Below are 23,381 nucleotides of genomic sequence, written 5' to 3' on the forward strand. Positions count from 1 at the left end.
GGAAGTTCCCTGTTGTATATACTCTACACAAAAAAGACAAACATTCCTTTGTACCACCCACATGCAAAGTGTATAGCTGGATCCCAAACATTCCATATCACATACCAGTGGTTCCCAAACATGGCTATTTGACAGTTAGAATTTTTTACAGAGTTTTATATATATGTATATATACATACAAATATACACATACACATCTTCCTCAGTCCCAGTGATGACCCTCTAAATCTAAACTCTTGAAGGCTAGATCCTGGGAATGTGAATTTTTAAATAATTCTCCATGGGATACTGACAACTGGCTACATTTGAGAACAACTGCTCTTTACCATTGAGCTGCTTCTTGATTTAAAACTGAATTGGTGATGGTGACTCATATTCAGGACACAAACAAAGCTTCTATCATATACACATCGGGGGGAAAAAGAGCTAATGATTTTTTTAGCCTAAGTCACTTATTTAAAAGGTCAGACCAAGAGGTTTCCCTCAAATTTTGTGGAATTAAAGATGTGGAAATATGGAGGGTCACAGACAGCTCATGGACAGTGTCTTCAGGGAGGTTCAACTCCATCCAAGAGAAAGCAGCACTTACTGCAAATCCTGTGTCTGTGAGAGCCATTATAATGCAATGGTATCAAAATACCTCACCTTTGTGCCCTAAAAGGACCTCAAGACTGTAAGAACTGAGCAAAAGTCACCAAGAAGGAGGGACTCCACCTGAGCACATGGGCTGCATGTCCCATGGCCTTAACCATCAAAGAGAGGCCAAGGAGTGGGGAGTCTGAGACACAGGCCCTCATAATGTGGTTCTCCTGTGCTGAGCTCACATCTTCCCCTACTCCCACCCACATAGCACTCACTTAGCTAAGCAACAAATAGGTGCTCCCAAGGAGAGACTATTTCAAGAGAGTGTTTTGTTTTTGTGCCTGTTTTTAATTTCCAGAAGTGTTTTAAACCCCTCTAGCTCAGAGGTTCCAAAGTGGCAACATGAATTATATTTGATCTACAGACATTTTCTGCTTATCCTAGGAGGAGATTTTTGTTACTGAAGACATCTTTAAAAGATTAGGAGATTTCAATGAAAGATGTCCAGGTTTCCAGCTTCTTTTGAAATATGGGGAGATCTGGCAACACTGGGCCCAAATTTCTGCTTGGCAATAATTGGCTAGAGCCTAAAGGTGGCTGTCCCTTTAAAGGAAACATGTATTCAACCCCCAATAAGCCTGCTGCAACCTTGCAAGCATTTGAGTCTGTGACGCTTGCCTTTGGTTATCTGGGTTTTAAGGACACATACTCACATTTTCACATATGTACCCATGTCAACTTATTTTTAGGGCTTTGTTATGATATTATGATTTTTAAATAAAATTTTAATTTCAGAATAACTTTAGATCTGTAGAAAAGTAGCCACAATACTACAGAGTTTTCCCAGATACCTTTCATTCTGTTTCCCCCAATGTTAAAATTTTACATAAACGGGTACATTTGTCAAAACTGAGAAACCAACATTGGTACATGACTAATAACTACACTCCAGACTTTATATGAATTTCACTAGTTTTTCCACTAATATTTTTTTTCACATTCTAGGATCGAATCCAAGATCCCACATTTAGTATGAGATGATTTTTAAAGAATGACCACCTTTTAATGAAGTTTTGGGCCATTTTAGTAACTACCACCTCTTGGGATGAATTTAAGAAGGGATTTCCCATTCTTCACCTCATTCTAACTTTTCCTTGGACAAAGTATTATTTGTGTCCCTGTTCAGATGAAAAGCCATAAATATCTATAGCAGTTTACTCTTATGAACTGTTTATGTTTATTTTTCATTTGTAATCATTTGTTTATTTAAATGGCTTAGTTTATTACAGTGGTTTAGTTATTTGACAAATATTTATTGAGCATCTGAGTAAATACAGTGGGAGAGAAGGAGCTAGGCTCAAAGGTAGTAGACTATCTGTGGCCTGGGTTCAAATCCAAGCAGAAACAGTACTTGAGCCTGGGTAAATTATTTAACCTCTTTATCTGTAAAACTGGGGATTGCACTGCTACTAATATAATATAAAATAGTAAAATAATAATATTAATAATAATAATACCTGACAGTGTAATTGTAAGGATTAACCATGTGGCAAACCCTCCAAATAAGTGGTATCTGATACATGATGAATGATCCCTAAAATTGAGCTATCCTTGTTTTTAAAGAGTCATCCCTGCCCTCGAGTTGCTTACAACCTCAACGACTTTGATCAGTTTTACTTCCATTTGTAAATTTTATGGTGTGTTTGGTTGCCCACCAGAAATTCCTTTCATAAAGAGCTCTGGGGTTTAGTATGTGAAGAAATGATTTTCATTTATAAATTCATTAAGAGCTCTGCCCCACGCATCACAATAACAGTTAAAACTGTCTAGGGAAAAGGAGCCATCTCGGTGCTGGCAACACAAAGAGAGCTCCGACTGCACCGAGGGTCCACGGATGTCTCTCTGCCTTCCAGGACCATTGCTCTCCCTCAGGCATGCTCTCCTTCTCCAGGCCAGATGAATGAGCCAGTTACAGTTTCCTCTGCTTCAGTGGTGGAAGTCCAGGGACAATGGCTGGGACTACAGAAGTTTCTCCAGCTTCTAGCAACTTGCCATTTTGGCAAGGCCTAAAATATGTTTAACTTAAACTTTCCTAAAATAGACTCTTGGAGGGGGACCAAATCTTGAGAGCTGTTTTCTGAAAGTTCTCAAAAATCTGGGAAAGTTGGAGGCAGGCCTGTTCCTACCAGAATTTAGACAAAAAATGCACTAGACCCCATCACTTAGTGGGAAGAGAAGAGCCTTCCAACATGGAAGAGTACAGTGTAAACTGGGGGTGCTGATGACCCACGGGGTTCCAAGTTCATTTCCTAGAACTTGGAAACAAAGGAGGTTGCACTGCTTGGAGAGAAAAACAGGCAAATGGGTGTCCTGAGCGACAGGGCCCTGACGTTTAGCTAATTAATAATCACAAGCAATGCAATTGCTTTGTACTCTGCATGGAGGAAGAGTCAGTAAACAGAAAGCAGATGGCTGACCAAAATGGCAGGAATTATCACAAAGAAGCAGGGAGTTCACAGTACTTATCCAGTCCTATCTGTGGAGATTCTGGGGAATGAACTTCCCTCTCACCATGCAGGTGGCACCACAGGACAATGGTGGTTTTTTAGGACACCAGCAAGGATTCCTTCATTGCCAATCACTTTACTTGAGGATGTCACCAACAATCTTCTGGTGACCACTTTGTGTCTCTGGATCTTCTGGTGTCAAAGAGGACTGGAGGCACAAGGAGGAACCCTCCCTCCCTCCCTCCCTCCCTCCCTCCCTCCCTTCCTCCCTCCCACCTTCCACAGCCTCTAAGAATGAATAGTTGTATACTCTGATTTACATATTAATCTCTCATAAGTTTGGTTTGCATCAATCAGCTCTCCAAGTCTCAGCCACTCAGGAACACTAATAAGTCCCCAGTACGGTCACCAGTTACTGACAAACTTGCTAAGATGAGGTATCTTATCCTGGGAGGCCCAAGTAGGCATGCACCCAGTTTCCTCTTTTCAAGCCTTTTTCTCATACAAATATGGGAGAGAGGAAAGTTTTCAGACACGTCGTGTATGTCAGGCAATGTTACTCTTTCTCTTCCCTAAATAGCTATCCTAAATCATACTGGGTCTCCCCAGTATCTTGATTTATGCTTCCCTAAGATCATTGGGTAGCACACACTCTGGGACTGTGCAAGGTGATCCGTTTGGTATCAGAAGACAATCTAACAAAAGAAGAAAATAGAAATTTTATGTATATTCATTTTTATCTATTCTTCATAATTTTCTATTTTTTGGTATATGTTATAAGGTATATATTAGTTCAGCACACTATGTGTACATATGTTGAGAGTCATGCTCAAAATTTCTTTACTGATGGAAATGTATGATCAGAAAAGTTTGGAAACCACTATCTGAGATAACTCTAAAATGTCTCTTGGAAAAAGGACATAAAGTCTGTTTAGAAACACATTTGCCTTGTTTTTCTAGAGCATCTGATCCAGTGATCTCCCGCTCTGGCTGTATATCAGAATTTCCTGGAGACTCGACTGTAAGAAATCTATGTGGGGGGCTCTATTCCTTGCTTACTGAGTCAGAATACCCAGTGGAGGGGCTCACCAATCCGTACTTTTGGCTAGCTGTCAGGAGATGCACGGGAAGATATGGTGGGCTTTGTCAGCACATAATAGCAGGGTTTAGGTTTCAGTCTGTGTGGAAAGTGGTGCCTTGGCATTTGCCTGCTCCCTGTTTCTGTCTTCTGGGAATACTGTCTTCCGTTGGGTTTCCAGGGTGCCTGTGTTTCCCCTGCACCTGGTTAGTGAGAGGATAGCCCTCTCTGAATGAACCCTCACAGCACAGACTAGAGCAGCTCTGCTCTTGGCCTTGGATCTCCACCCTAAGAGAGTGATAGAAAAGACTGAGCCTTGGGAACAGGGCCAAAACAAACAAACAAACAAACAAACGAACAAACAAAAAACTGTCAGCCTCTTGGAGGCTCCATCTCAGGCACCAAGAAAGACAGCAATGCTCTGTGTGGTCCAGGACAGCCAAAGTGGCCTATGGCTATGGGCCAACTACAGCATGTATTTGCCTAGTCCTGACCATGTGTCTTTATTTTTCTGATCTCCTGGGGAAACAGTTTTAGGTAGACAAGATTTAGAGTCTGGATCCTGGGCAAATACTACTCACCACACCTGATTAGATTGGGACAGCTGCATCTATAACCTCCTTTAATCCTGATAACAAGTAGGAGGTGGGTCTGGTGTGGCACTTCCACTTTACACATCACAAAACAGACCCAGAAAGGCCAAGTGACTTGTCCAAGGTCAGTCACAGAGTCTGGGGTCATGGCCAGTATCAGCCCTCTTGACTCATATTCCACACCAACATCCCAGTCTTTGGTGAGTTAGGAGGTGTGCTCCTTGCAGACAAGGTCCATATCGTATTTACCTTTTATTCCAAGCACAGTGTCAGGCATATTGCAGGCATTCATTAAATGTTTTTCAGATAACTAGAAAAACTACCTTCCCAGTGTACCTGGGTCAGGCCCTATTCTGGCCTTAGTCAAGTGAGAAAAAGAGCTACAGCCATCATCACTCACACCTCTGCTTCTGGCCTGCTATGTAGACTAAAATTCCTACCCTTAGAGCTACTCTTTTGAGTTAAAACACTCTTTTCCCAAGACTCCTGCTGAAGTGAACATATCCCATAAGTAATAAAGAGTAACTGTATTTACAGCAGTGCAGATCTCCATAAAAACCTATGATCTGACTTACTGTAAACTGGGACTACTGTCACTTTGGAAGGCAGGAGATGGGATTCAGCAAAGCCATGTCATAAAGAAAGAGTGGCTATGTGAAGAATGTACTTCCTTGGACTCTAAAAGTTGGTGGTCTTATTTCTCAAGGTCTCAAAAACACTCAAATATTCTCTTTCGAGTTATGAATATGTTTTTTATTGTTACCTCAAATCCCTCCAGAAGGAAGGCAACTACCTAACTTTCCTTCATATCATACTCTCTTTTTCCTGTAAACCACCTATTTTTAGGAGCATTTTACCAGTTTCCTGCTGGGGGGACTTGGGTCCTTGACTATGTACCATTTACTTCATTTTCATGGGGCCAGAAGGCCCTCACCATTGGCAAAAGTCCTATTGATACTTTTTTAGAGGGACTCTCCCTGATATCCTTGTCTTAGGAGATAAACATAGGATGCAACTCATTCTCCCTCTCCCAAGACATTAGCTAGAACAGCCAGAAGAGATCACAACAATCTTGAACCACTGGGTGCCGACCTCAGGCCACTCACCTGTATTTGTAATCTCTGAAGCACATTTGATGGGCTTTGAGCTTAGAAATGAGAAGTTTGAGAATTTTCAGGAAGATGAAGAAATTGACCTTGGGGGGGAAAAAGCAGATATGGGTAAGTGATGGACTCCATATAGCTATGAATATTGAAGTCACCCTGGGCCTTGCCATTAGATCCTTGTTCATGTAAATCAGGGGCAGTTTGGCAGATAACTGGTCAGGTAGTAAGTGTTTGTGGTGATCCCCACTCTTCCGAAGGTCATTTCAACTGAAAGCCTGAGAAGGTTCCTGAAAAGTCATTTAGTTTATTCTTCTGCCTCAGGGATGCCCACTACTACAGTCATCTGAGAAAGGCAGGTAGATATTTATATTATCATTATTAACTAACATTTATTGGATACTTACCAGGCATCGGGCTAACTTTCCATACATTATCTTATTTAATCCTCACAACAACCCTCTGAGGAAGCTACACTATTTTTACACATGACACAAAGAGAAAACAGAGGCACAAAGGAGGCAAGTACAATTCTCAATTTTGCACAGGTAGTAAGTGACTGAGCTAGTGGTAATTAAATCCAGATGTATCTGCTTACAACCCTCTGTTCAGTTTAACAGAATGCCACACTGCCTGACTTCTGTGAAGACCTCCAATCTATCAGTGTCTAACTGGAGGTCTTGTTGCACCACAGAATTCACTGGAAAGCACATTTCCTCCACTCTCTAGACTGTTTTCCACAATGGTCACAGATTGGGGAAATTCAACATTTCACGGTCAGCCTTGGAAGAAATTTAAAGATATGTCTGCAAATCCTTTGACATCTCTCCCTTCAAAAACTAGAGATTAATATCTAATGAAAAAAAATATGATAGCAGTGATGCTATGTGACTTCTAAGGTTAGGTCTTCAAACAGATGGCTTCCATCTGATTCTCTCTCTCTCTCTCTCTCTCTCTCTCTCTCTTTCTCTCTCTCTCTCTTTCCATCTCTCATTGCTCACTCTGAAGAAAGCCAACCACCACATTCTGAGAACACTCAAGCAGACTATGGGGGGACACACAGGGGAACTGAGTCCTCCTACCCACAATAAGACCCAGTTGACAGCCATGTGTGTGAGCGACCTTGGAGGCTAATCTTCCAGCCCCAGGCAAGTTTTTAGATAGTTGCAGCCCTGGCCAATATCTTGACAGCAACTTCATGAGAAATCATGAGTCTCCTGGAAAGGTAGAAGAGGGAGTGGTTGAGTGCAGGTAGGACTTGGAAAATGACAACAAGGTTTGTGAGAAGGATATTGGAGAAAGAGGAAGGGCTACTTCCTGCAAGGCCTTTCGATCATGAGTCTCCTGGAAAGGTAGAAGAGGGAGTGGTTGAGTGCAGGTAGGACTTGGAAAATGACAACAAGGTTTGTGAGAAGTGATATTGGAGAAAGAGGAAGGGCTACTTCCTGCAAGGCCTTTCATGGTCACACTAAGGATCTTGGGTTGTCTTCTGAAAACAATGGAAAGCCAGTGATGAATTTTAAGCAGATAAGTGACCTGGTCAGATGTGCATTTCTGCATTTCGGAAAGGTCATGTTAGTAGAAGTGTGGAGAATAGTTTGGATGACAGGAAGACTGGAGGAGGGGAGACCAGTTGGGAGGCAGTTTCAGAGTTCCTGAGGGAGGACAATGGAGAAGTGAAGTAAAGCAACAGCCTGGGTACATCAGTGATGGAGAAGGATTCAAAATTATTAAGGAGTCTGAGTAAAATGACCTTTGTTATTTGTTGGATGTGGGGGTCAAAGATGGCCCCAAAGGTTCTCGGTGGATCTCAAATGTGTGGTAGTGACCAATGGAAGAGGAAGAGCTTTTGTGTCCAGTAATTTTGGACACAAAAGATGTCCCAAGGCATTTTTATTCAGAGATATCTATTTCTGGACATGAATAGAGAGGTCCCAGACAGAGCATGGGGCCATTAGAATAGGTGAAATTGTTGATGGTCCCTATGTAAACAGGGAGAAAAAGAGGGTTAAGAGAGCCACCTTATAAGAAAGGGGGAAAGTGGAGGAAGTGGAAACAGCAAAAGAAATTGAGAAAGAGCAGGTAGGGCAGTTGGAGCGAATCACAAAGAAATGGTATTGTGGTAGCTCACAACAGCAAGAATTTTAAGAAGGTTTAAATGCTACATGAAGCTTAAGCAAAACAAGACAGCTTTTAGCAACAAGGAGCTCACCAAGAGAAGCTGCAGTTCACAGCAGGGAGCACAAGCCATATTGCAATGCTTTATTTCATGAATGAATTGTGAAGATGGGAAACAGCCAGTGTACATGATGTATAAGAGGCTTGGCTGAGAAATGAAGCAGAATGATGGCACAGTAGTTGACAAGGGATGCAGAATAGAGATAAGGTCTCTCTACTTTTATTTGCAGGGCTGAAAAGGGTTTTGCTTGCAGTTGTTTTTAAAATTGAAAAGACTTAGCCATGCTTCTATGCAATGGAGAAATTGCTGATAAAATGGTATTTGGGTGACAATGGAATAAATTCTTTGCAGATATTGAGCCAACACAGTACTAATGTTCCTATCCAGAAACAAAAACTTTAACTACATATTGAGATATAAGCTGCAGAACCCACATATACCTGTTTTGACTTGCCTTACTGGCTTTAGGAAAATCAGTGCTCAAGGCTAAAAGCCTAGGGTTTCAGGCAAGGGGCTATTTATCCAATCCACAAGCTAACAAGAATGATGGAGATTCCCAGCCAAAGAATATTTAGTAACAGAACACTTAAATACCAAGTAATTTATCCCTTTTAATGGGATATCTGTTTTTCATCACAAAGAGAAAACGTTTTGTTCTTGGCTTAGTGATTTGTTGAACTTGGGTATTTTTCTCACGAAATAAGCTTCACAGAGGAAAGGGACGTATTTCAACAAATTAATTTCAATCAGGACTGTCTCCTAAGAAATGATAGATTCTAATGAAGAGCATGTTGATTTGTTGTTCTTTGTGTCTTCCAGAGACCAGCCAGTAGAAAATGGTCATCAACCAATGGGCCATAAGGAGGAAGTACTTATTCACTGCCATGAAATGCAACACTAGCTGGTTTACCATGGAGCCCTGTTCATCTAGGCTTCCCAGAAGACAAGTCAGGAATCACATTTGGATGGTACTATTCATCATTTGTGCACAAGCAGGAAAAGGCTGAATGAGAAAATTTTTTTAGCACCCAATGAACGAACTCCTCTTGGATTCTGTGACCAGATCAGAGGTGCTTAGGATCCCAAACATAATAAGGTTTCCTTTATGTCCTAGACAGTACAGAATGCATTATCAAAATGTTACATACAGTTTTGGTGGCACTGCTTTGGCAACCCAGTTCTTGTACTCAAATCTGGGCCTGCAGGTTGGCAGAGGTCATGGCCAGTTTGACAGGGGTTCATCTACCCCTGAACTCAATCACCTACCCCAAAGTCCTTCCTCTGACCTGCAGTGTGGACTAAAATGCCTACCTTTAGAGCTACTCCTTTGGGTAAACACATCATTCCTAAGAGTCCCTCTGGAATGCACCTATCACATAGAAGGTAAGGAGTAACTAGGAGAGAAGGGAGAGAGTCATTTCTTTTTCTCTCATTTATTCATTTGTTCATTTTTTTTTAATGAAAGTTTCAGTAAATTCCTATGATTTTACTTACGGCCACCATGGAAAGCAGAAGATGGGATGCAGCAAAGGTAAGTTTTAATGACGTGGAAAAATCTGAGGTATGAGGAAAATTTCACTGAGCCTTTCAGAGGAGGGGAGTACGGAGTGAGGCTATGTCTCGGGAAACCCGAGCAGCAGAAAGCCCCTGACCTCCTGGTGAGGAAGAAAACCTAGAGAGGGATGAGGTCATTGAAAACTAATTTTACTAATTCTGTAACTTTACCAAGTCCTCTAGCTGTCAGAGAAGATTCAATAAGAATGAATGAAGGCATTTGACTTTATGACTTTGCGAAGTCAATAGATGGTTCATTCAATTGATTATCTCAAAAATGTCACCCAATTGGGTGTTCAATCTGCTAACTCTAGAAATCAGAATATGAATTGAACAATCTTGCACAGCTTACTCATTATGTAAGGCTGTCCTGAAAGGGTTGGACTAATCAAGGCTTTATGGGTTTTCTACTGGGAGGAGGAGAGACTAGGATATAAGACTATACCGTTGTCTAGGATGCTTCTATACTAAAAGTGTACTCAAGGGTAACAGGTTAATTTAAATAATGAAGTCTTATGTCCTGAAGGAGTTGAGAGTTATGGAATTTCTGTTTCTGGTGAAAGACCCAAAGAGCATTTGGATTTTTCAGGTTGTCACATTATGCTCATTTCTGAAACAGAGAGACTGGCAGATGAAGTTGGCTGATATGTCTGGAAATCCAGCATGATGTACATTCATATCAACCCAGATGCTGATCAGCAAATTCAGACCCATTCTGGGGACTTTTGGGAGAAGCCCAACTATGATAACTGGGCATGCTCACCAGAGAGGCTGAGTCTGGGATGGGAGACATTTCTTAGTCACACTGCTCTGTTCGCCATGCGCAGTTGGCTTTTCCTAGAAGCCTCTGTTCTATCTCCAGAAAATAGGTACCAGCCTCAAATTTTGCCAAGATGAAAGATTGTGCCCTGAAATGCCAAATGCTATCATCTTGATCTTCATTATTATGTTACTTTTTAGTACTTCAGTTTAAATAGAAGGTATGTAGAGTCAGGAAATTCTTTTCTTTTCTTAACACGATAAAGGTGGGAAGTTTGTTGAGTTTGTTTGTTTTTGTTTATTTCATAACCTAGTGCAGTTAGGGGAGCTCTGCTCCATGTAGTCTTTCAAGGACCTATGTTCCTTTAATGTTGTAGTTTAAAAAATTTTATTTCGGAGTTCGAGTTATGTCTACTCAGTTCAGTGGAAACCTGCAATGTGTAGTCATATGACCAAACATGAAGGCAGATATTGGCTCAATCATGGTCTGATGAGTCTCCAAATGAAAACTATTAGGCTCTAATTTTTCCTGAGGACTGAAACTATATAAATGTACATCTTTTTTTCCCTTGAAAGAATCAAGCTAAGCACAAAGAAGGTGCTGAATAAATGTTAAATGAAGGTATAAGAGAGCAAATGAATGCTATTCCAGTGCTAAGGAAGCCCAACATGGAAAAGTTCTGATTCCATCAATCTGAGGTGGAGTCCAAACTAGGTATTTTTTTAAACCTCCAATGTTGTTCCAATGTGTAGGCACTGTCTGTCCAGGATTCCTCAACTTCAGCTTTATTAAAATTTGGGTCTGGATAATTCTTTCTTGTGGGGGCTATTCTATGCACTGTAGGATGTTTAGCAGCATCCCTCACCTCGACCCACTAGGTTCCATTAGCATCCCCACCCTAGTGTGGCAATTAAAAATGGTTCAGACATGGCCAACATCTTCAGAGGAAAAAGCACCCTTGATTAAGGACAACTAGTCTAGTCCAAGTCTGATTTTATAGGTAAGGAAAAAGAAGCCCAGAGAGGTCAACTCACTTGGCTAAAGTACAAATGGCAAGTTAGTCATGAAACTCAGGCTCCTGACTCCTAGAAAGGCTCCTTCCACTTCACTGTAGAGCCTTTCTTTCCTTTTTCATGTATGGTAGAACACATTAATTTCAGTTTCCTGGGACCCCTGAAACTAGGGTACAGAATCCTAGAGCTGGGTGGCTTGGGAAAACATGAGGTTCAGTGCCCTGTTCTTCAAGAGAGATTCTCTTCTTAGAAATTAATAGAGATGGATATCACAAAGCTCTTCTCTTTGGTCCATGTCAATGTTTTACCAGTTCATAGTCAAATGTTTTCTTGTCACCAACAAGAATTTTTCCCATTTCTATTCAAGACTATTTTCTCTTGTTCAAGCTGCTATAGACACAGATGACAATAGTTCAGAAATGCACTCTGTAAGACCTTCATAGATCCAAGGATGATTGTAAAATTGACCCTTCCAGGCATACCTGTTGACTTTCCTTAATTTGGGGGAATAGAGAGATTAATAAAGCGCTCAGTCTCCAAGGAGGAAGAGAGTTCACCAGGCAGATGTGGGGCCATCAGATGGGCATTCCAGGTGGAGGGACAGCATATGCAAAAGTATGAGAGGAGTGGAATACCAGAATGGATTTAGGAAACTGAGTTTCTTCATATAAATACAGCATGGGTGCTTGTGGTGGGAAGGCTGGGCAGGGAATAACAACGCTTACCACACTAAGGAGTTTAAAACAAGGCTGAGGGCAATAGGGAGCCATTAAAAAGTTGCAGGTAGAAGACAGATGGAATTAAATTTTGCTCAAGGAAGACCACTCTGGTGGCAATACAGAGGATGAATCACCAGGGGCAAGAATGAAGAAAGGAGACTAGATAGGAGGCTTTTACAGAAGTCTGCACAAGAAACCCCTAGAGGCTGAAGAGTGGGATTAAGGAAAAGGAGACGGCTTGGAGAGATCTTTAGAGGAAGAATTGACAAGACTTGAAGTCCAAGTGGATGTTGCAGGCAAGAAGAGGAGAGAAGCTAGGAGGGCACCCAGGTTTCTGGCTTAGGTGACTGGTAGATGGATGGTGGTGTCATTCGTTGGGCTGGGCAAGCAAGAGGTGGAGGTATAGATGAAATGAGTGAGCTAAGGTGACTGTGTCCATTTCTGTGTACCTGGACATGATTAGAGTTGTAGAAGCAACAGCATGAGACGGTCATTTTATCTAAGATGAGAAGACGAAGCTAATTCTCTTATCCTGGGAGGACAGAATGTGGTTCCAGGAACTAAGAAGCACCAGGAGAAACTAGCACACACATCAGCCAGCCGTGGATGTCCAAGCAGTAAGTTCTAGAGCAGTGGTTTGAGCCCTGGCAGTCCATTTGAATCATTTGGGGGCTTTTAAAACAGCAACTGCCTAGGCCTCACCTCTAGAATTTCTTATGTAATTCTCTGGGGTATAAGCCGCTGTGAAGTTTCTAATGCACAGCCAATTGATGTGTGGGCAAAGGGCTTCACAGACTTTAATGTACACCTGAAATCTCAGAATCTTGTCATAATACAGATTCTGATTCAGCAAGTCCAGGATAGGGCCTGAGAACCTGGGTTTATAACAAGCACTCAGGTGATCACACTTTACGCAGAGTATAACAAAATGTTTTTCGACCCTGGCTGCACATTAGAATCTTCAGGCTACATCTGAGGTCAATGAAACACAAATCTCTGGGGATAAGACACAAGCAAAAGACGCCCAGGGAATTCCAAGAAAAACCAAGATTGAGAATCATTGATGAAGCCTCTAAAAGATTGCAGGGGAAACTTTAGGGGTCCAGCTGGACTGAGCCTGAGCTCCATCCTAGAGAGAACCTGCTGACCTCCATTCTGCTTTATTCTGCCTGGTTAATGAGAATCTTCTGGTGCCCAGAAGTGTGGGTCACAAGTGTTCACTGAGTAAGTTTACGAAGGACCTGCCATATGCTTGGGCTGCCTACCAGAATGAATAGAACATGGGGCTTGCAGTCACAGCAGACAGATTTTAAACAAATGCTTGCAATAAAACATTGCTGGTGCTGTAGCAGAAGTTTGTACAAGATCCAGGAAGGACATGAAGGAGGGTGTGACCGTTTCTACTTATGCAAGGTGAATGTCACGTACAGCTGCCAGGTGGATAAGGCAGCAGAGAAAGGGAGTTCAAAACTGAGGAGAATCTGAAGCAAGGTACTAGGACATGAGAGATCCTGCAGCTGTCAGTACTCCAGGCACATGGGCTGGAGGCAATAGACATTTTAAAGTCAGCAGCATGGTGTTGTGGTTACAAGTGTGAATGTCATACAGTCAGAGCCTTTGGGCTAAGATCCGGTGCCCCCACTTACTAGCTCTGTGACTTTAGGCAAGTAATTTGTCATCTCCTCAGTGTCCTCACCAATAAAAGGAACATACAATGGCACCTAGCTCACAGGTTTGCTGGGAAGATTAAATGAGTTATACACACAAAGCACTCAGAATGGTTCTGGCATGTAGGTGTAACTCAATATAAATGTTACCGGGCAGTAATGGAAGTGCTCAGCCAGGAGGTGGGTCCTGGGATCACAGCTGAGCAGTGTGGCTGGAGAAGAGAGAACTGTGGAGAAGTGAGAGATGGGGTGGGGGTCAGGCAGGGCTCATGATGCCACACTGGGATGTATGTGGTCAGATTTCACTTTGAGCCCTTGCTCTCAGCTGTGTGTAGAAAGGCTAGAGGGGCAATAACCAGGAGCATGCATGCCACGGCTCAGGCCAGGTGTGACACAGGCCTCAGAATGATAAAGCACATCTCTGCACTCTTGTTTTTCCTGCCATTTCAATGAACATTTTTCATTCCCGGTCACACCCAGGTCTTGGCAGAGTATTGCCTACTATCATGGATAAATATTGATGTTCTTCTATGAAAACAAGGCTTTTCTTTCACGAAACCGCAAACGCCATATTATCTACATAAAATAGCAAAAATGAAATGCCTGGCAACCCCTTGGAGAAGAGAGAGGGCAGAGCACGGATGGCAGCGCCTGGCTCATGGGTATCCAGAGGTGATGACCCCATGCCGAGACAGAAGGACTTTCTGCTTCCCTCCAGGATCCTGCTTATCCTTCCAACCGTGCCTAACTCTGTCCCTTCCCCCGGCTTCCTGGGCAGATTTCATTCACTCACACTGCCATCTAAAGGAGCCTGAGATTCTGGGCCACACAAAATAAAGGAGCCTGAGATTCTGGGCCCTTCTTTCTCAGGGCCTCATCATCTCCTGACTTTAACCCCCATCACATTTTGGGTTAATATTGATCACATGTTTTCTTCTTTTAAAAGAAGCTTCCTTAGTCTCCCCTCCTTCCTGCTAATGGTATTAAAATCCAAGCCAATAGCTTCGCAATCCCTGGGCTAGTCCGTGGCTGAAGGTGCTTGTATTCCCAGGGCCTTGTACCCACCATGACCATTCCATACGGGATCACTAAGCTGATTATGGGTTTCTAGACATAGCTTGAAGACCTAAAGAGAAGGAGGCTGGTAGTATAACCCTGAGTTTGGGTCCTGAACCAGAACAAGAAGTTTCTAACTTGTTCCTTCTCATTCAGTAGATCCTACTCACAGCTGAGTCTCCTTCTCAAGGGATTGGGCCTAGGCTTTCTGAGCCAAAGAATTTGGTGGGGAACGGGAGGGGGGCAGCAAAGGGGTGGAAGTGGGGTCCTCCACAACTGCTGAGCTCAGAGAGGAAAAAGGGTGGCGGGATGATCCTTACTGCCACACAAAGCAGCATGGGTCCTCGGATGATCCACCAGATTTTCTTATTCCCATTGGTCCCCCAGCACCTGTGGCAAAGAGTAGGCAGCATAAGAAGACAAAATCAAGATGAGGCTGAATATAGAAAGCATCATGCCATCTGGAAGAAGGATGGTCATACTCAAGACTTACCTATCATTCTCCTGAGAAGTAGTTGAGGAGAAAGAGAACTCAAATCTCTTTCTATTAGTATGGTACTGTTGACTTTTCTTACCATTAAAGTGCACTTCAATACTAACAGCTTGGTGTATATTTTTACATACTTTTTTCCATGTTTATACAAATATATTTTCTTAATTATATAAGGGACTTTTTGGTGGTGATTATTTGGAGGAAGAAAATGCGATTACATAATATGTATTATTCAGCAACAAGCAGTCTTAACAACATGCTGTTGAGATTCAATTCCTAGAGAAAAAAAAAAGCTGTAGAACTAACTAGTTTCCTCAGTAGTCTCATAATATTCCGCAATATAGGTATGTCACAATTTGTTCATTGATTCCTATATCAATGGATGTTCAGAGGTTTTTCATTTGTTTTTGTTTGTTTGTTTTACTTTTTAAATAAGATATAATTGATATATAACATAATATTGGTTTCAGGTATACAACATAATGATTCAATATATAAATATATTGCAAAATGATCACCACAATAAGTTTAGTTAACATCCATCACCACATAGAGTTACAATTTGTTTTTCTTATGAAGAGAACTTTTAAGGCTCAGTCTCTTAGCAACTTTCAAATATCCGATACAGTATTATTACCTATAGTCACCATGCCGTACATTCTATTCACAGAACTTATTTATTTATACTTAGAAGCGTGTACCTTTTAATCACTTTGACCCATTTCATTTTGCTTTCCCTTACCTCCCACTGTGAATGATGATGCAATAACCATTCTCATGCCTATATCCTTACATATGTAGGATTGCTGATGACATATGCAACAAATTTTTGTGCTAATTTTATACTAATGTGCATAAGTAACTAAATTAATAAACTAATTACTATTTTTAAAACTTTGATTATTTTATCTACATTCCTAAGTATATTCTAGATGGCCAAAATGGAAGGAGGTGTATAGTCTCTTCGGGAATATGGTATATACCCTTGTATTTGGGCGTATCTGTGAATTACTGCCTCAGGGAAGTAAGAAAGCAGGTGAATTACCTACCCTGTGTTCTCTAGCTGTGCACGGACAATACTCCAGGGCACAACAAACAGCAGTGGGAAGGCTGGGGAGGGAACAGGGAAATGTAGTTAGGAGCTGGTCAGCCAAACCTGCCTGCCTCCCACCCCAGCCTGATGAGCCAAGCACAGCTGTTTAAAACTTATAAAAGCCCAAACATCATATAATTTCAGACTGGGAGAACTGGAGGCCTAGAGTGGCACCAAGCCCATCCATTGTTTTACTGTCAGAAAACCAGGAAGTAGAGAGGAGAACAGTCTTGCCAATATAGCTTAGAGTAAATTCAAAGACATTAAGCAAAATCTTCTGAATTGCAAGCTAAGCTTATTTCTTCTGAATCCTACAGTCTCAAATTCTTTGAAAGCTTGTGACATACAGGTTCCAGGCCTCATCTTGAAGACTTAGTCAGTGTTATGGTTTGTGTCCCCCCAGAATTAACATGTTGAAGCCCTAACCCCCAGCCTGACAGTATTTGGAGATGAGAACTTGGGAGGTAAGTGGGTTTGGAAGAGGCAGTGGGAAAGGGGCCATCATGATGGGATTAATGCCCTTATGGAAAGAGACCAAAGAGCTGGTCTCTCTCTCTCTCTCTCTGTCTCTATCTCTGTCTCTGTTTCTCTGTCTCTGTCTCTGTCTCTCTCTGTCTCTCTCTCTCTCTTTCTCTCTTCAGAGTCTCTTGTCATTGAGGAATTATTTGTCTCAGAATCCTCCCTCCAGTTGGGTCTCTAACTCTGACCAAAGACTCTATTGGGCTCTCCCATTCCGAAGGGTTCAAGGAGAAGAGGCCAGGGGTTTAGGTTACTCACCCCAACCCACCAGTAGGTATCTGGGCCACAGCCGCCTTTCAGAAATCACTGTGGGCTCCAGCAAAGTGTAAAGGTAAAGGCCTTCCACCAGAAGCCACGAGTAGTTGGCACCCACGAAGTAGTGCAGGAGAACCTGGGCAGAGCGACAGGAGGCAGCTATCTGCATAGGACAGAGCACTGAAAGATGAGTCCAGGCTTTCCTAGAATCTGAACCCCAAGAGGGCAGCGAGGGGCCTCCCTACACACAGCCCCTCCCTCTTTACTCCCCTCTCTCCCAAACTCTTGCTGACCAGCTCAGACAGGTTAACAACAATTTTAAAATGTGAAGAAGGGTTTCATGTACGTTTCAAAGCTCAGCCTCTTCCTTGAAACTATGGGCTTTTTGAGACAAACAAAAACAAAATTCATCATCAGTACCTCCCTAAAGGAAACACTAAAGAGTTATATTCCCTGATCTCAGTTCAATTAAACTAGAAATCAGTAAATAAAAAAATCTTCATATGACTGGAAATAACAAAATAAACTTGTAAATAACCCATAAATCAAATTAGAACTTATTTCTGAACTGAATGAAAGGAAAATTCTGCATATTAAAATTTGTTCTGTGCAGCTAATACCGCACTTCAAATGATACTTATAACTTTAAATGTATTAATATAAAAAGGAAAAGGCTAAAAATCAATTATCTTAAATATCATGTCAGAAAAAGAACAGCAAATTAACCCCAAAGAAAGTACATGGAAAAAATAATAAAGATGAAAGCAGAAGTTAATGAAATAGAGAACATAAAATAAAAAGAATTAACAATACCAAAAGTTTGTTTTTTGAAAAATCCAATAAAACTGAGAAACTCCAGCAAGTATGATCAAGGTACAAATGATCAGTATCAGCAATGAAAAAAAATATGATTATAGATGCAATAAACCTTAAATAGATCTTAAGAGACTATGAACAATATTATGCTAATAAATTTGAAATATTAGATGAATAGATAAATTCCTAGAAAAACACAAGTTTTTCAAGTTACCTTGTAACACCAGAAGAAATAGAAAATCTGAATGTAAGAATCATAATTAATCCAAAATTAAAAGCCTTCCAATAAAGAAAACCCTAGGCCCAAATGGCTTCACTGGAGTAATTTTCAAATATTTGAGAAAGAAATAATGCCCATCTCAAATAAATTCTTTCAGAAAATAGAGAAAGAGAAACAGGTTTCATTTGTTTTAAAAGATCCAAAAAGCTTTTGTCCAAAAGCTTAACCAAGGCATTACAAAAAAAGCTTAACCAAGGCATTACAAAAAAAGAAAATTACTCAAGAATGTAGATGAGGAAATTTTAAATGAAATGCAGTGTTAGCAAATAGAATCCAGAAATATAGAAGGGAGAATAATACAGTGGAACCTAGTTGGGTTTATTCCAGGAATGCAAAGTTCGTTTAACAGGTTACTGCACTTACCATTACCAGGATAAAGATAAAAAACGTCTAAACAGATCCAGGTTTTAATGTGGAAAAGCTTTGCAGCTTTAAAAATGTCACTAATGAAAAAGGTTGGTCTGGTTCAATTCTATTGTTTACAAATGAAGAATTTCCCACTCAAGGGCCATCCAGCAGCTCCACTATGAACTCTTGTGCTGCTGATTTCCTTTACCTGCCCAGTTCTTGGGAGGGGTGTGTGTGTGTGTGTGTGTGTGTGTAAGTCAGACGATACATCTCTAACCACAAAGCCTTCAACACCTCTTTATTCCTTTATTTCATTATTTCCTTCGTCCCCTCCCCAGCCCCGCCTTCCTGCTCTGATTCCCCATACTGATCTACCAGGCGGGAGGCCAATGGTAAGGAGGGACATACCTCTGACACATAGGACATCCACTCCTTCTCATTGTTGGGCCTCTTGGAGTAAGAGTTGTAGAAGATGACGTCCTTCACCAGCACAGCCAGGGCTCTCAGGATGAAAGAAGCAAACAAGTTCATGTGGATGTAGTTGCGTGTGCAGTGGAGTTTTCTGTGCAAGGAGAAAACCAAGTGCCTTCCCTCAGGAAAGAATGGCTAGGACCAATAAGTGTGCGCTGAAACCCCTGTGTACCTATCACTGGAGGGCAGAGGTTCATAATGTAGGCTCCAGAGCTGAATGGCTGGGTTGTGAGATCTTACTCCTCTGTGCCTCATTTTTTTCATCTGTAAAATGGGAGGAAATTAGTAGCTAATATCTATATAACATGTTCGACATGCCAGGCTATGTTCCAAACCATTTACATCAAATATGACCCTCCGAGGTTCTACTGCCTGAGAAAAAGAGCCCTTACCCCAAAGGGTAATGGGAGGATTCAATAAACTAGTGGGTGAAAAGTGTTCACATAGTACCTGGCACATAATAAGTGCCCAGAAAATGTTAGCTCTCATTCCTTCTTCTTCACCCACCTGGAGCCTCTTGTAGCATCTTTTTTGTACTGGCTGATATAAAACTCTGCATCCTCAGTCTCCGTGGTTGAAAGGCCCTCTTCCATCCCTCTACTCTCACAGCCCTGCCTGGGCCTCTGTGTAGCACCTATCAAGTCCTGCTTTGCTTTAGAGGTATTATTACTTCTTAAATTTTGAATGAAAATTTGAAGCAGGTCCTTGTGTTTTATGATTTATGCATCTCTCTCACTAACTAAACTGAAGATCACTCAAGTGCAGGGATTGAGTCTTACTCTTCCTGAGGCAAAATGGATACTTGGTTGACCCAGGCTCTGCTCGTTACTTCTTGCAGGGTCAAGCAGTTATTTTCTTCTGGCTTGGTTCTGAGACCCTGGGGAGGTAAGTGGATACTAGCACGAATAACAGTGAGCACAGGCTGTGGAATTATCCCATTGTTCAAGAATTGCTCTCCCAATGGGATTGAGGGGTTGAGTAGGGCCAGACCTGGAGCTAGCAGAGCCCAGGTGGGGAATTGCTCCAGAGCTAGCCTCCAGGTGTCCATGGTCTCCTTCCAGGTCTCCTACATCTGTGCTGAATACTCTTTCTGCCTTATTATATACTCAGTTATGTACCTGAATGAGCTGGACTGTGAGATAGCTTTGGAGAACTCCCTAGTAGGTCTATAAATATCTCACTTGGGTGATTTCTAAAAACGTGGTTTAGTAAAATGCACTCAGGCTGTGGATTCTGAAAAAGTGTGTTAAGGAGTGAAAGTGTGCAAGCTCTGGACTGCCTGTTTGTGATTCTGGCTCTATCACTCATCAGCTATGTAATCTTGGGCAAGTTACTTGATCTTTCTATATTTCAGTTCATTCACTTATAAAATGGAGATAATAATAATACTAATATTCTAAGGTTAGAATTAATCTTGATTCTGATTAGGATGATACTTAAATTACTTAATGTATGTTACATGCTTAGAACAGTGCCTGGCTCTGAGGAAGTACTCAAATAATCGATAGCTGATTGGGGCTAGAAGACCCTGGATTGAAATCTCAGCTCTAACACTTAATCATTTGCTTTGGGAAAGTTTCTTAATCCCTTCTGTAAAAATAATGCCTCAGTAGAGTTGTAGTGAGAATGGGTTGTGGTAGTAATGGGTGTGATTAGGAATTTAGAGCAGAGCCTGACACACAGGAAGTTACCTAATCCAAAAGGGGCAAAAGCAGAGTTAGGAGTCCCAGATTCGACTCTCACTGTGCTTTGTGACCTGGGGTGAGTCAGTGCCTCTCCGTGGACATCTGATATCTATTTTTCCTTCACTGCAAATGGAAGGAATGGACACAGGCTCTCTCAGATCCCTTCCAGCTCTGATAAGCCATGACATCATCCAGCCCAATTCTCCGCTGCCTTCTAGAGCGAATTCCAGGGTATATGCCTGAGCACATGCCAGCAGAAGTTCCACTCACCGAAGACACAGGAGGAGGGTGAGAGCCAGGAGGAGGGAGACAATGGAGAGTGAGTACCCCACGGTGTACAATTGCTGCAAGGTCGACAGTAAGGCATGGTTTTCCACCTGAACACAGAGGAAGAGTAGACATGATCACCAAGCTAGGCAGCCATGGTCTCCAATCCCAAGCTCCATGCCCAGGACCACCAAGGTTCTAGACATGCACCCTATCCTTGTTGACATTTAAGTAGGGTAGCTTAGAGTGTTCTCCATCACATCTCAGAGGCCAAGGAGTCTTGATGAGTGAAGAGGCCACCTCACGTCTCACCTTCATGGCTGGTCTCACAGCCCAGCATTGGTGCATCAAGGTTCACAATATTATAGAAGAATTGTGCCCAGAACGAGAACACGTCTTGGGAGTGAGGACAGGTTTTTTTGCTCCTGGCCATGCTGTCCCTAGAATGTAGGGGTCTCTCTCTCTGGAAGATGGGGCCAGGTTTCCAACCAGATGTCTCCTTCCTAAAATAACATTTCATAGATGACCTCTTAGACAAAGCCCTAATAAAACATTGGAATATTTTCTCTGAGTTCCAGGATAACCTGATTATGAACAAAGGGTAATTTATTGGAAATTCTGTTTTATTAATGTGATTTTCCAATGGAATCTCCCCTTTTCACTGAATCTTTTATGTGTACCATCATCAAGATTATGCTTCTAAGTAAATTTTTATAGAAGAACCCAGAGTAGAAACTTATTATCTGCTAAATTATGTCTTAAACTTCTCCACATAATTTGTTTATCAGCTTTGTTAAAGTATAATTGTTGTACAGTAAACTACACATTTTTAAAGTATAAGCCTTAATGAATCTGGACATGAGTTTATTTGCGATTTCATTATTGCATTCAAGATAATGAACATTTCCATCACTTACCAAAAGTTTTCATGACCCTTTGTAATATATTTCTTCTCACTACCCCCTGCCATCCTATTCCCAGACAAATACTGCTCTGCTTTCTGTCATTGGAGATTAGTTTGCATTTTATAAAATTTTATATAAATGAAATATTTTGATGTACTCTCTTTTTGTCAGGCTTATTTTCCTCAGAATAATTATTTGACATTCATCTATGTCATAGTATGTATCAGTAGGCCATTCCTTTTTTATTGTTGAGTAGTATTCCATTGTGAATATACCACAATTTCTTTATCCAGTCACCTATTGATAGACATTTGTATTGTTTTCAGAGTTTGGCTTTCACAAATAAAGTTACTATGAAATTTTCTGTGCAAGTTTTTATGTGGACAAAGGTTTTTATTTCTCTCAAATAACTATCTAGAAATAGAATGGTGGAATAGTGTGATACATGTTTTATTTTCTTAAGAAACTGCCAAAAAATTTTCTAAATAAATTATATCAATTTACATTTCCACTGGCAATGTATGAGAGTTCTAGCTGTTCTAGACTCTACTTTATACAGTCTTTTAAATTTTAGCTATTCTATTGAGTGTTTAATAATATCTTATTGTTTTAATTTGCACTTCTATAATAATTAATAATGTTGAGAATCATTTCATGTACTTATTTGCCATCCGTATATCTTATTTGGTAAAATATCTGTTTAAATATTTGGTTATCTGTTAAATTGGATTGTTTGTCTTAATTTTGAATTGTAGTCTAGATATAAATCTTGTGAAATGCATGTTTTGCCAGCATTTTCTCCCATTCTGTGGCTTTCCTTTTAATTTTTAAAAAACATTTTCAGAATAGGTTTTTTAAAATAAAATCCAATTTATCAAATTTTTCTTTAACACTCTATGCTCTTTGTGTCTTATTTTTAAAATCTTTACCTAGCCAGGGGCTTTAAGACTTTTAGCTATGTTTTCCCTAGAAGTTTAATAGATTAAGCTCTTATGTTTAGGTTTACAACTCATTTCTAGTTCATTTAATTCATAGTGTGAGGCAAGGATTGAAGTTCAGTTTTTTGCATTCAATTGTCCTGGCACCCTTTGTTGGTAAAAGTATTCTCTACCTTCCCCCCGCCTCCCCCCGTTTGTATTGCCTTGGTACTTTTGTCTAAAATCAATTGCCTTCATATGTGTGAGTCTGTTTCAGGACTCTGTATTCTGTTCCATTATCCTATATATTTATCTTTATGCCAATACCGTGCTATCTACTGTAGCTTTACAGTAATTCTTGAAATCAGTATTAGTCTTTCACCTTTGCTCTTTTTCAAAGTTGTTTTGGCTATTCTACATCTTCTGCATTTCCATATAAATTTTAGAATCAACAAAACTCTACTGGGATTTTGATGGAGATTGCCTTGAGCCTATGGATCAATTCGGAGTCTATAAACATA

The 23,381-nt window shown here is 41.0% G+C and overlaps 1 protein-coding gene across 2 annotated transcripts in view; it reads right to left on the reverse strand.

The window, feature by feature from the left end:
* GLP2R (glucagon like peptide 2 receptor) overlaps positions 1-23,381 on the reverse strand; it is a 53,391-nt gene that overhangs the window by 9,303 nt on the left and 20,707 nt on the right. Inside the window, exons 5-10 of one of the 2 annotated variants that reach the window (XM_036223673.1) lie at positions 21,042-21,148; positions 19,024-19,177; positions 17,175-17,334; positions 16,354-16,414; positions 15,132-15,201; positions 5,867-5,955 (exon numbers count right to left, since the gene is read on the reverse strand). In XM_036223673.1, coding sequence (XP_036079566.1) covers positions 5,867-5,955; positions 15,132-15,201; positions 16,354-16,414; positions 17,175-17,334; positions 19,024-19,177; positions 21,042-21,148 — 641 coding nt within the window. Of the gene's footprint in view, positions 1-5,866; positions 5,956-15,131; positions 15,202-16,353; positions 16,415-17,174; positions 17,335-19,019; positions 19,178-21,041; positions 21,149-23,381 lie in introns of both variants that reach the window. The other variant, XM_036223674.1, reaches the window with a different exon arrangement.

This window comes from Rousettus aegyptiacus, unplaced genomic scaffold (assembly GCF_014176215.1).
Source record: "Rousettus aegyptiacus isolate mRouAeg1 unplaced genomic scaffold, mRouAeg1.p scaffold_m13_p_6, whole genome shotgun sequence".
NCBI classification, from domain to species: Eukaryota; Metazoa; Chordata; class Mammalia; order Chiroptera; family Pteropodidae; genus Rousettus; species Rousettus aegyptiacus.